The sequence below is a fragment of the Eptesicus fuscus genome, chromosome 4, assembly GCF_027574615.1.
Source record: "Eptesicus fuscus isolate TK198812 chromosome 4, DD_ASM_mEF_20220401, whole genome shotgun sequence".
Lineage (NCBI taxonomy): Eukaryota > Metazoa > Chordata > Mammalia > Chiroptera > Vespertilionidae > Eptesicus > Eptesicus fuscus.
The window spans coordinates 13,712,078-13,726,305 of record NC_072476.1 but is presented as its reverse complement, the minus strand read 5'-3'; the positions used below and the strand labels follow the sequence as shown (position 1 = coordinate 13,726,305).

At 46.9% G+C, this 14,228-nt stretch overlaps 1 protein-coding gene across 4 annotated transcripts in view; it reads left to right on the top strand.

Moving 5' to 3' along the window:
• SRL (sarcalumenin) overlaps positions 1-9,347 on the top strand; it is a 54,027-nt gene extending 44,680 nt beyond the window's left edge. For all 4 annotated transcript variants that reach the window (XM_054714674.1, XM_054714675.1, XM_008141647.3 and 1 more), the window contains 3 exons: positions 2,713-2,829; positions 4,332-4,565; positions 6,082-9,347. In XM_054714674.1, the coding sequence (XP_054570649.1) occupies positions 2,713-2,829; positions 4,332-4,565; positions 6,082-6,893 (1,163 nt within the window). In that variant the 3' untranslated portion in view covers positions 6,894-9,347. The remainder of the gene's footprint in view (positions 1-2,712; positions 2,830-4,331; positions 4,566-6,081) is intronic.
• Positions 9,348-14,228: the final 4,881 nt, after the last annotated feature.

Genomic DNA, 14,228 nt, shown 5'->3' with positions numbered 1-14,228 from the left:
TTATTCCTGCTTTCCAGAAGAGGAACTGGATGCCCAGAGATCACATAGCTGGAACTTGGGGCTATAACTCTCTCCTTCTCCGAGAGAACGCCCTGTTGCACAATGATCTCTATTATTTATTTTTAAAAAAATATATTTTTTATTGCTTTTAGAGAGAGTGAGGGAGAGGGAGAGAGTGAAACATCAATTGACTGCTTCATGCACACCCCCTACTGGGAATCGAACCTGAAACCCGGGAATGTGCCCTGACAGGGAATTGAACCCATGACCTGGTACATGGGACAATGCTCAACCAACTGAGCCACAATGGCCAGGCTCTATTGTTTCTTGCAAGCCTAAGAGCCAAACGATCCTCTTTGGCTTCATAGAGAAAGTGCAGGTGTTGTTGTGAGGTCACAGGCTACCAGTTGCTTCCCTGCCCTCCGCTCCTGCCTTCTCCTGCAGCCCTCAGAGAGCTGCCCCAGGAATAGCGCTCTGAGGGAGGGCATCCTGACTCCTGAGCTCATTTTCCCGACTTGGCTCCCCTTCCCTCCTCTCCCTCCAGTGCTGGGACTCCCTGTGCCCTTGGGCAGTCTCCTGCACAACCTCTGCTCTCCTGCACAACCTGTAGCCTCCTTCATGTGCTAGTAATGCCCGCTGCTGCAGAGGGAGGGCTGAAACAGCATGGGGAGAGCCCTGGGGTGGTTGGTCTCAGCTGCCTGCTGGCTGAAGGTCCCGTCCTCCTTGGCGTCCCCGGCCTGGGCTGGGGTAAAATAGACTTTTTGTAGGATCTTAGGTTATCACTGGGGATTCCTGCCATCCCCTCAGCCTGCCTATCCCTTCCTGTCCCTAAGCCAGGGGTTGATGCCCACAGAGATGCCAGTAACTCACGGGGCAGGGCCATGGTGTTGCTTTCAGGCAATATATATGCGCCCACTTACGAGATACCATCTTGGTCTTCTAGGATTGGTATCACCTTAGAGAAAGAAAGCTAGTGCATCAAGCAGGAGGTGCAGCCCTGGCTGGGTGGCTCAGTTGGTAGGAGTGTCATACCATGCACAAAAAGGTTTTGGGTTCGATTTCTGGTTAGGGCGTGTATGGGAGGCAACCAATCAATGTTCTCTGTCTCTCAAAATCAATGGAAATATATCCTCAAGTGAGAATAAAAAAAAAAAAAAAAAAAAAAGCAAGGTACAGAAAAAGAATACCCTACTCCTCTTTCTATAAAAAAGATGAGGAGTATGTTTTCTACTAGTATTGCTTATATATGCATGGAAATACCTGAAATAATATGTAGGGGGTCTAGGCCAGGGTGGGGAATGTCTGGCCTGAGGGCCATATAAGGTCTGCAAAATAATTTGGTCTGGCCATGCCAAGGCATTAGGGGTGAGTTAATTAAATGTTTGACCAAATATATACAGCAGGCTAATTTTTTAAGTTGATAATTTTGTATGGCCCGAGATGATGTTATAAAAATTCAAATGGCCCTGGGCAGAAAAAAGGTTCCCCACCCGTGGTCTAGACAGATTGGGGACATGGGTGTGAGACTTCTCACTTGTGTACCTTTTTATACTTTGATTTTTAAAAAAATCCTCACTTGAGGACATGCTTAGAGAGAGGAAAGAGAGAGGGGGGGGGGGGAGGGAGGAGAGAGAGAGAGAGAGAGAGAGAGAGAGAGAGAGAGAGAGAGAGGAAGAGAGAAACATTGATGTAAAAGAGAAACATCTTTTGCCTTCTGGGAATTGAACCAGCAACCTTTTGGGGCACAGGACAATGCTCAACCAACTGAACCACTCCAGCTGGGCTTTATACTTTGATTTTTGAACCAAGACATTAAATAAATTAAAACAGAAAAAAATAAATGGAGTGCCTGCTGTTTTGAGGCCTATCTATCTGCAGGCTCAGGGAGATAAAGAAGTCTGGAGAATTTTAGGCACTAAATTATGCAGGGCTGACCCTCTTTGGTTCAGAGAAGGGTTGAAAGAGCTGGGGCCAGCACAGGGTGGCTGCATCCCCCGGTTTTGAAAGCACTGGAGAATTCTGCCTTTTCTTCTAGGGACCCCAACTAGAGTGACCGTGCAGAGTGTTCTCTCCAACATCGGACACAGGGCCCAAGAACCCAAGAATTGCCTGTTCAGTGCTTGGTCTTGGGACCTGGCAAATATGTCATGAACTTTGGAGGCTAATATTTGAGACTGGCCCCAGAGCCCAGGGTGGGGCTGAGTCTGAGATGGGATTTCAAGAGGCGCAGCTAAGGGGAGGGAGGCTGGGGACAGGCAACGTCAGCGTCCAGGCCGCCTAAGATTGTATAAACCTCTCTCATACCCTTTCTTCTGTTACCAATCCAGATAGCAGAGTTTTCACAGCTCCCTGCTCTGTGGCAGCTCTCTGCTCTCCTTTTATGAATCCTTCTCTCCCCCAGACCAAAAACCAGGAGGCCTCATTCAGAGTAAGCTCTGCGTCAGTATCTGTTGACTTCACTTAGTGCCTCCTTCTGGTGCTAGTGTGCCAGGCATCTGCGCAAGGCCCAAATGGTATCTTCTAACTGGGTGATTGCACTTATGTAGCAAGAGATGTACCACTGATTGCTACATGCTGTCTGGTCCAACGTAGAATTCCACAACCCAATTAGATGGACTGTCTGGGATGCAGCGTGAAGAACTGTGTCGCTCCTGTAGTGAGAAACTTGTTAGCTCACTTCCACCTCTCACTCCTGCTGCCCTGATTTCACAGATGGGGAAATCACTTCCAAGCCAATGGTGCTGTTCCTGGGGCCGTGGAGCGTTGGCAAATCCACCATGATAAACTACCTCCTCGGGTTGGAAGACACTCGCTACCAGCTTTATACAGGTGGGATTTTCTTGTGTGATTCTTGTATTTCAATGTCATATGCAAAATTGCTATGGAAAAAAACAAAACATTATATGTTTTTAATTGTCATCAATATAATAATGAAAATCACATGTAAGAAACCAGCAGCTACACTCAAGTTGGTAGCAGCATTATTCACAATACACAAGAGGTGGACACAACCCAAATATCCATCAATGTATGAATGGATAAACAATATGTTATTCAGCCTTAACAAATAATAAAGTTCTGATACATACTACAACGTGGGTGAAACTTGGGGACCATTTTTTTATTAATATGTTTTTATTGATATTAGAGAGAGAGGAAGGGAGAGGAAGAGAGAGAGAAAAACATGTATGTGAAAGAGAAATGTTGATCGGTTGCCTCCCATACGTGCTCCAATGGGGAATTGAACCCACAACCTGGGTATGTGCCCTGACCAGAAATCGAACCCGTGACCCTTTGGTACATGGGACAATGCTCCAATCAACTGGGCCACACCAGCCAGGGCAAAATAAACCAATTTGTCATATGGTTCCATTTAATGAGGCCCCTAGAGTCATCAAATTCATAGAGACAGAAAGGAGAATGGTGGTTGTTGCCAGGGGTTGGGGAAGTTAAGAATGGGGAGTTAGTGTTTAATGGATACAGGTCAGTTTGGGGTAATGAAAAAGTTCTGGAGATGGATGGTGGACATACTTAATGCTACTGAACTGTACACGTAAAATGGTCAAAGTGGTAAATTTCATTTTATATATATATAAATATATATATATATATATATATATATATATATATATCTCCTATCTAATAAAAGAGTAATATACAAATTTACCGTCACTCCAACACACAAGATGGCTGCCCCTATGTGGTCAAAGATGGCTGCCCCCCATGTGGACACAAGATGGCCGCTACAAGATGGCCAGCAGGGGAGGGCAGTTGGGAGGGCCCAGGTCTGCAAGGGAGGGCAGTTGGGGGCAATCAAGCCTGCAGGGGAGGGCAGTTGGGGGGGACCAGGCCTGCAGGGGAGGGCAGTTAGGGGCAATCAGGCTGGCAGGGGAGCAGTTAGGCATCAATCAGGCTGGCAGGGGAGTGGTTAGGGGGTGATCAGGCTGGCAGGCAGAAGCGGTTAGGGGCAATCAGGAAGGCAGGCAGGCGAGCAGTTGGGAGCCAGCAGTCCTGGATTGTGAGAGAGATGTCCGACTGCCCATTTAAACAGGCAGTCGGACATCCCTCGAGGGGTCCCAGATTGAAGAGGGTGCAGGCTGGGCTGAGGGACCCCCCCCGCCCCCCCCATGCATGAATTTCGTGCACCGGGCCTCTAGTATATATTTATCCATCCACAGTTAACGAAAGGGAAGTCACTAGCTTAGCAAACATAGTAGCTGATTCTTGCGGCAAACCCTCCCTGAAATACCTTGCTTAACCTATCTACTTTGCAGTAGGTCTCTTCCTAGGAGATGACTATGTTCCTACTAACCTTGTGCCTATGTGTGCAGGTGCTGAGCCTACCACCTCTGAGTTCACGGTCATCATGCATGGGCCCAAGCTAAAAACCATCGAGGGTATTGTCATGGCAGCTGACAGTACCCGGTCCTTCTCACCCCTCGAGAAGTTTGGCCAGAATTTCCTGGAAAAGCTGATTGGCATCGAGGTTCCCCACAAACTTCTAGAGCGGGTCACTTTTGTGGATACACCAGGCATCATTGAGAACCGCAAACAGCAAGAAAGAGGTAATTTAGCACTCATTTCTGACACAGGGTGAGCTTTTGACAGTGGGTGGTAGGCAGGCAGGGGAGAGGAAATGTGGCCAGCATTGCCCAACACCAGGGGATGTGTTCTCTGCCTCCATCCCCTACTTGTTTTTATTGTGGTGCCACTTAGGTGTGGAGTTCCTTGTCCTTTTACTTCCCCAAGGACTGATCTGGTTTGGAGGTGATCATTATTTTCCCAAGAGGAAGCTGATCTTCTCTGTAAGTAGCTTCTCAAGGTCCACGCTGGGGCTGAGCTGTCTTTAGGAGGCCCAGGCTGTCCTGACTGATCAAGGGCCTGGATTAATTGGATCTCAGTCCAGGTGTACTTGACCTCTGGCTAACCTGGGGCTGGGTTGAACCTGACCTTTAATTCTTCCTGCTTTACCAGGCCTGCTTCAACATAAGCCTGTATCAAAAGCCCTACTTATCTTCAAGTGACAGGGGAGTGCCACTTTGAGCCCAGCAGGCACTAGGCTGTATAGGCCACTGAGTATCGTCATGACTCAGAGTTATCTGTAGAGATGAGTCATAACAGGCATTTGTAGACTATATGACCAGATGATAGATCTCAGTTTATGGCTCTCACTCCTATTTTGGTTATAACCAGACCCTGTTTTATGACTAGTAATAATATTATCACTAAAATTAACCTTTATTTTATCCTAGTATATATTAGGTAATTTTATGCATTATTGGCTGATTATTGTAAAATAATTTCAAGACAGATATTCCTAGCCTCATTTTGAAAATAAGAAGTTGAAGGAATAAAAAGATATTAAGCACCTACCTTGTGACTGGAAGTTTAAGTTAGGTGCTTTCCTGTATTTGTAGCAACATAGTACTCTTGAGATTAGCCTAGGCTTCATAGTTCTTGTCATTTTATAGCTGAAATGCTAAAAATTGGAAGCATTAAATATTCAGCTGGCCAGTGACAAAGCCTCAATTCTAGCCTGGGTCTTATGCCCGATTCACATTTCTTTCCACTAAATGATGGATCCTCACTCTTCTTTTTAATTTTTATTAATTAAATTTTTTTTACAATTACAGTTGATATACAATATTATGCTAATTTCAGGTGTAGAACATAGTGATTAGACATTTATATAACTTAAGAAGTGATCACCTCAATAAGTCTAGTACCGGTAGATCCTCTCTTTCACATCCTTCTAATTCCCTGACTTTTTTCCTTCAACATCTTGGCCACTGCCCCGGATCTTTTTAGACAGTAGGAAAATCTCCATTTCAAAAAAAGCATTTTGCTTCCCTGGAACCTTGGATTCCACTTAGACTAATGCAAGGATCAGGCTCTTCTTGGTTGAAGGTTGACAAGGGGCAGGAGATACACAATTAATTCTTAAAAGCCTTCAGAAGCCAGAAAATCCTTAATGCTGTTATTTCCTTCAACCTGTGGAACCAATGGTTTGGTTCTGGCAAGAGGCACAAGGGGCTTGGGCTAAGGCTTGCTCAGCCTGACTTCTCACTCCCTCTCCCAAAGGTTACCCCTTCAACGATGTGTGCCAATGGTTCATTGACAGAGCTGACCTCATCTTTGTCGTCTTTGACCCAACCAAGCTGGATGTGGGTCTGGAACTGGAGACGCTGTTCCGCCAGCTGAAGGGGCGTGAATCCCAGATAAGGATCATCCTAAACAAGGCCGACAACCTGGCTACTCAGATGCTCATGCGGGTCTACGGGGCTCTCTTCTGGAGCTTGGCCCCGCTCATCAACGTCACTGAGCCCCCAAGGGTCTACGTCAGCTCCTTTTGGCCACAAGATTACAAGCCCGATACTCACCGGGACCTGTTTCTCAAGGAAGAGATCTCCCTCTTGGAAGACCTGAACCAGGTGATCGAGAACAGATTGGAGAACAAGATTGCCTTCATCCGCCAGCATGCCATCCGGGTTCGCATCCACGCCCTTTTGGTCGACCGATATCTGCAGACGTACAAGGACAAAATGACCTTCTTCAGCGACGGAGAGCTGGTTTTTAAGGACATTGTGGAAGATCCTGATAAATTCTATATCTTCAAGACCATCCTGGCAAAGACCAACGTCAGCAAATTTGACCTTCCCAACCGAGAGGCCTACAAGGACTTCTTTGGGATCAACCCCATTTCCGGTTTCAAGCTCCTGTCCCAGCAGTGCTCCTACATGGGGGGCTGCTTTCTGGAGAAGATTGAGCGGGCCATCACCCACGAGCTCCCCGGCCTCCTGGGGAGCCTGGGGCTGGGGAAGAATCCAGGTGCTCTCAACTGTGACAAAACAGGGTGTGGGGAAACCCCAAAGAATCGCTATAAGAAACACTAGGTTGTTGTGTGGCCATTCTCGGGTTCCTGTTGGTGAATGAGCTTGTGTTCTAACTGTCTGAGAAGTCCTGGTTTATTAGCCCTTTGAGCCACACTGGCAAGAATCATCACACATTGGAGATTTGGGAGTTAATTGAGGCCAGTGGTGGGGAAAGGTGTGGGTCGAGGGAGGAGAGTGGAAACTGTGAATTATAGTTTGCTTGTCTCCTTGCTTCAATTAGGAGGCCTGATTGAGGCAAGTCAGGCCATACCTGCTTTTCCTGGGTCCTATCTTGGAGGGACAGAGAGCAGCTAAATTCTAGGGCATACTGAGTTGATGAGCATTAAACAAGCTAAAAGCAGCTGAAGTTCCTTTTCCCCCTTTAAGCTGGGAAAAGAGAAGACTTGAGTCAGTAGGACTGTCCTGGTCCTTTGTGGCTGCCTTCCACACAGTCTTCTGTGTCTCCCCCGCTCCCCGTCCAGTGCTCAGCTGTCTCTTAAACTTTGGTTGACTTCAGTAGGGGATAATCTCTTGGGCCTGAATCAACCTGGGTTTTGAGCCTTCCCCCAGGCTCTCTTCCTTGTTTCCTCCAGGGTTGGGAGGGATGGTTTAGGATACCTGAACACTAAGAGCGAACAAGAGTTCCCAGGCAAAGAGAAGGATCTGCCTCCCCCATGCCATTTCTCTGACGTGGTGTTCTAAGCCAGCTGGGAAGCTGAGTCCCTTTATTGGCCCCAAGAGAAGGGTCAGTGTTCCATGCATTCAGGTAATTCACTGGAAGTGACTTCAGTGAAAGTACAGCTCAGAGGGTTAATTGGTTTGCAGTGTGTCTTTGTTTATTGCATGTCTTGGAAAACTTGGATCCCAAAGTCTTTGGGTTTCAGAGGGGACAATGGAGACCTTGCTCCTTTTCGTTGGGGACTTCTCTGGGCAGCCCGCCTCTTCCAAACTTAAGAGGAGGCTGTTTCCACAACTTCTCCGTGGAGACACTCCGCAGAAGAGTCGTTCCTTCCTGATTTTCATCACCATGGCTTTCCCTTTCCCTTCTTCTCATTCCCTGATGTGCTAACACTCAAAACTCACAGGAGTCAGCACCAGCACCAGCCATCAATGTCAGTGGCAACTAAGGCTTAACCTTCAGTTTTCCACCTGAACTTGATGCTGATTCCCACTGGATGTACCGCAGGAAAGCCTGGGCCTTCAGATACCAATACGTGTGGATATGTGTGTATTATGTTGTCCAAGAGAGATTAGGGAGATAACAGATGCCAGAGAGCATAGCGAAAGAACTTGTGAGAGTTCTGCCTGGCTGGTGTGCCACCAGAAGGGCAGCGAGGGACTGAGGATGGAGGGAAGGAGCCATTTGACAAAAGGTTGGTAAGTGAACAGTCTGTGCAAATCCTGGAGACTGGGCCCAGGACTGCGCTGAGGGGCTCCTGCCGAGGGAGCCAGCCTCTCTTGGGAGCTTTACCAGGAGGTGTGGGTCAGGACCTGCCAGCACCAGGAAGTCATCCTGGTGCAGAAGGAAAGTGAAGATGAAGGCAGAGGGAGCGGCACTGAGGATAGGCAGTGGAAGTAAAGTGGCAATCAGATTAGGGCCATGTGGAGAACTGCAACTTCGGAATTCCTGTTTCTCAGAATTAGTAACACTCTGGTGCGGCTGCAACAGAGGCTGCTTCCTTTGGCTTCGTGGAGGACCTGGAACCTCCCACAAGAAAGCCAGAGGCCCCACAGCCTTCAGGACTTTGTTTCTAAGGACGGAGCCAACCAGAGAAGAAAAGGATCTGCTAGGGGTGTCCCAGGAGCTTGGTGACAGGGCCTGATGCGCTGCTTTTCTTCTCACCAAGAACCAACCCTTGCCTCACCTCTCTGTCCTTTACCCTCTCAGAGTCTGCCCTCCCACCTTGCTCCTTAATGCCCCTTAATGCACTGGAGCTCCTCTTGGCATATCTGTGTTTCTCAGTGCAGTAAGGGAAATAAAATATGCAGAATTGTATGGGCATTGTCATAGCTACTATCACCATTGCTTCGGGGGAAGAAGGTGGAATGAGGCTAATACATTCATACAATATTTATATTTTCAGGGTGGTGACATTGTCAGTGTGATCCCCGCCCCCCCTTTCTTTTCTCCATCCATTTTTCTTTTCTTATTCCTAATCCTATGCTCACTCCTTGACTTACCTTTTCTCTAACTGCCCGCAGGCTTGTCCGTCAGTCAGCTTGGACGTTAAGAGCTATTTTGTGCCTCACTCTGTGGAGGTGGATTTTAAGTAGAATTCTGACTTTTATGGGGGGTAGGGGGGTGGGTTGAAAGCTGGGGGAAATTTAGGATCCAGAGATCCCTCAAGAGGAGTATTTGTGAGTATTTGTGCCTGAACTGTAGCTGTTTCTCTCCAAAGTGGAACCTTTCCAGTGTTCTTTCCATTCTGATTTCATCAGGTAGAAAGTCTCAATAAAGTTCCAATCTCTCTTTAACACATTGTACTTTGATTGTATCCAACCAGTCCAATCTCTTTATTTTCCTTTAAATCTAGTAGAGTATACTAATTTTTATTAAGACTGTTTTTTAGAGTTTTAGGTTCACAGCAAAATTGAGAGTAAGGCAGGAGATTTCCTATATACTCCTCCCCGCAACACGCATCGCTTCCTTCACTATCAGCACCTCCACAGAGCAATGCATTTTGTTACAATTGATGGACCTACATTGACCCGTCATAGGCACCCAAAGTTCATAGTTTACATTAGGGTTCACTCTTGGTGGTGTACATTCTGTGGGTTTGGACAAATGTATAATGACATGTACCCACCATTATAGTGTCATACAGAATAGTTTCACATGTGCTCCACCTATTCATTCCTCCTGTCTGCTCTCATTCCCACGTACCAATTTTTAAATTTCTTGGGGATAGATTGAAAATTTATAATTGCATCTCCTTACCCCTCCCTGTCTTCTTTTCAAGCTTCCTCCTTCTAGCCTCCCAGTGTCAAAGATGACCTGTTCCCTCAGTTGGCTATGAAACTAAGGCCTGCTGTAGTATAATGGTAAACTTGAAGAAACACTTCCCTGAAATTGTCATTCTCCCTGCTTCTGTGGCAGTAGCCCATTAATAGGAGTTATTGAAATCTACCCCAGTCTCTCACAGAGGCATTTGATCCACGCCCTCAGCCACACAGCTGAGGTCCCCCTCTTGCCCCCCACACACTTGAGAGCATGTTTCTTTAAAAATATATATATTTTTATTGATTTCAGAGAGGAAGGGAGATGGGGAGAGTGACAGAAACATCAATGATGAGAGAGAATCATTGATCGGCTGCCTCCTGCATGCCCCACATCTGGGGTCAAACCATGACCTCCTGGTTCATAGGTTGATGCTCAACCAGCCAGACATGCTGGCCAGGTGAGAGCATGTTTCTTAAAGGACAAGAACTGGGTCCTCGGAATTGGCGGGAGGTTAGACTGCCAGGCCAGGGAAGATGCGGGATTCAGCCGCTTGGCCACCTGCTCTGTTTTCCTGTCAGAAGGGGCTGATCTCAGGGCCCGATGAGTAGGGCAATGCAGTTCATTTCCTCCCTCTCCCTTACTCTCCTCTTGATTAGGGGTCCACAGTCCACAGTCTGAGCAACCGACCAAGCTGACCTAAGGCCACTGCTGCCTACCCACCCCTGCCCCAGGTCACTTCTATAACATGACAGATAAATATAACATGACAGAAACTGCTGGAGTGATCAAAACTGGATTTCACAAGCCTCACACCTTACCACCTTTAGGTTAAGTCTGCCATTAAGACGATAGGTAAATAAACACAAAATGGAGGAAGCAAAATCAAAGACCATTCTAAACATAGGCCAATGATGTGAGGGGCTGAATGGAGAGTGTTTTTACAGGTATGTGTATGTACCCTTTGCATATATGGGGGTTACATGTGGTTATATATATAAGGGGTGTGCAGGTACCTTCATGTAATGTCTGTGTGTGGACAAACAGACGTGTATGTGAGTTTTTGTGGCCAAATGATGCCCTGGTACCTAGCACCGTGCCTGGCACATAAGACCCATCACCTATGTGGAAGCAGAATGAAAGAAAGAATAAGTGTTTTTTGGGGGGAGGGGGTAAAGATGGGGTCTGTGCATTGCATCTTGTGTGGAGAGGGTCCAGAGGAGCAGGTATGTCTGGGGTGGTGGGTGGGCATAGCTGAGAAGTAATTGTATGAACGATGTGGGAACAGATTAGGGGAGCATGTGTGAGTGGAGTGAACCCAAAGCCCAACCCGTGTGGAGACCCAGGAAAATTTTAGCCATAAAGGACACCCTGCCAGACCCTGGGCTTGGCAGGAGTTGGATCCTACTCCTGGCAACTGCGTGAAAGTTAGAGCCTTCAGAAACTCACAGGTCCTGGCAACATTTCATGCCAATTCCATGTTCTACAGCATTAGGCTGGGGCTTTTCCCAATCAAGGGAAACCTTTTCTTCAGAATAGGGGTGGAGAAACCTTTCTTTTCTGCCCAAGGCCATTTGTATATTTATAACATCATTTTCGGGCCATACAAAATTATCCACTTAAAAATTAGCCTGTGACATTTGGTCAATTGATTCACCCCTAATGCCTTGGCAGGGCCAGACCAAATGATTTCACAGGCCTTACTCGGCCCTCGGGCCAGATGTTCCCCATCCCTGCTTAAGAAGAACATAGAGGCAATAAAAAAAGAAGTATAAGAAAAGTAAATGAGAGTAGAGACACAAATTTGCCTGTAGCCAAGGTGTATTCAACAGATTCTTGGGAATTCCCTGTACCCACCTCTCAGCCGAAGGATAAAATATCATGCACAAATGAGCATTTTTTTGAAAGTATTTTTTCTAATTGGTTTCAGAGAGGAAGGAAGAGGGAGAGAGAGATAGAAACATCCATGATGAGAGAGAATCATGGATTGGCTGCCTCCTGCAAGTCCCCCACTGGGGATCAAGCCCACAACCCAGGCATGTGCCCTTGACTGGAATCGAACTTGGGACCTTTCAGTTCGCAGGCTGATGCTCTATCCACTGAGCCAAAACAGCTAGGGCCAAATGAGCATTTTTAAATGTCTGCCTGCACTGTGGAACATGTTCTCTGTTTTCACATAATGTCAATGGGGAAGGGAATCAATTTCCAGAGTACTCCTTTGTGCCGGGAACTGGGCTGTAGGCGTAGAGACATTATCACACTTATACCTTAAGATAATGGGATACTTTTAATAGTTGTGCCCCAGGCCACAAGCTGAGTGCTTTATGTATATTATTTCATTCAATCCTTCAAGAACCCCACAGGAAGGGGCCATCCAGTCCAGCACTGACAAGAGCACAGACTCTGGGGTCACATTGCTTGGGATTCAGCCTGGGCTCCGCCACTTACTAGCTGGGCAGCCTTAGACAAATGTCTTAACTTCTCTGTGCTTCAGTTTCCTCCTTCATAAAGTGGAGCTATTAATAGTCCTCTCCTGGAGTTGTCAGGATTAAATGACTTAATATATGCAACATGCTTGAAATAGTACACAGCCCACAGAAAGCATTCAGTACATGTTATGACTATTATTCATATTTTACTGATGAGGAGACTGATGGTCAGAGTGGGTGAGATGATGACATGTGTAAGTGGTAGGGTCAAAATCCTAGCTGCGGCCTGACTCACCCTACAGGTTATGCTAGGTTACTTGCTTAGGGTCACATTAGGTGACACTGGCCTCCCTGATCCCAAAGTGGAAAAAATTCAGAACTGCCTAATTTTTTAAATAGTCACTCAGCACCTTGAAGCTTGTTAGTAACAAAATTTAAACCATTTAAAAGTAATTTTCTTTAGAAATGTTATTAAGGATTATTTCCTGACCAAAAAAATACTTAAAATTGAAAACAACAACAAAAACACCCATTTAATTCCATTTCACATTTCATTTTCACCACAATCATCTTATAAAATAGATAGGTATATATATTATCCCCAAATCCCAAATCCAAATTAAACAGGAGGAAAGCAAATCTCCAGAGAAATTGTTAAAGTTCCTTCAGCTGGTACATGACAAATCAAACTAAAAGGACAAATTTCTACCTATTTCACTATTTCTGCTATATTCAATCACATTGATTTGTGTTAAACTGGACATTTTTCTGACACACTAAAAAGAGTGATTTTGTATTTGTGAAGAGTGCAAAAATATGTTTTGGATATATTTCCATTTTCTTCAAACTTCTGGATTCCCCCCCGCCCCCCAACTTCAAAAGATTTGGAATTTTGACATATTTATTCAGCGGTAATCCCTGCTCCAGGGGAGCTAACCATTGAGTTAGGAATACCAGGCATGGAACTGGAATGACTAGGGAGGGAAGTCTTCAGGGATAAAGTGACCACATTTTCCAAAGCATAAATCGGGATACATGGTCTGACAGGGGTTTTTCTCTCTCGTTTGCAAATGTAATTAATTATCTGAAAAGTCTGACCAATGCATACAGACTGTTAAATTTATTTAAACATTTAATAGATTCTCTTTGTGGAGGAGAATCCACTTACACAACATCACGGCTCTTCTGAGAATACCGGGACACCAGGGGGTTACCAAGCTTGGGAAGAGAGTGGAATTCTAGCTACACTTTGAAGGATGGGCAGGTTTGGAAGGTCAGGGATCAGGGGGTTGGATCCTGGGGAAGATCCAGGGCCCAGACCAAGAGAAAGGAAGATATCTGTGTGTAGCAGTTGGGGAATCAAGGTGAGATGAGGTAAGTAGGGGAAAACCAGCCTTTAAATGGAAGCCCAAAGAGTCTGGGCTCCAGGACACTGCACATTTCGGAAAGGAGGGTGCCAGGAAGAAGCAGGGAAGACCCGGCAGCCCTGGGGCTGGCTGGAGAGGTGAGGGCTTGAGGCCAGGGAGCCTATGTTGGCAACATTGATGGCATCCGTTGGGCAGTGCCCCTCAGATCCCTGATCCCCGGCCTGCTGGGCGGGGGGCACTGGGTTTCTGTCCTGCCCGCTCCGAGGAGCTGGGAACCAACTGCTGGAGCCCCTTAAGGAGGCGGCGGGACGAAGCCCCCCTATTAGTCTGGCCCTACGGTTGGGCCCTGGATGCCCACCAGCCCTGGGCAGACCCAAATCTGTGTCTCTTCTCTGGGCCGCTGTGACATTTCGGTCACTCCATCCCAGATGACCAGAGACAGCGGACACACGGACACGCAGCTTGTGCGCCCAGGGCCAGATGAGGACGCGGGGCTGCTCCCGCCCCTACTCCCTCCCGCGGCACCGGGTCTGCAAAAGTCCTGTGGGCTCGGGCTCATCAGCGCGATCCTGCGGACCACCAAGCGGCGGCAGCGGCACCGAGTGCCCACAGGGTCTGACCG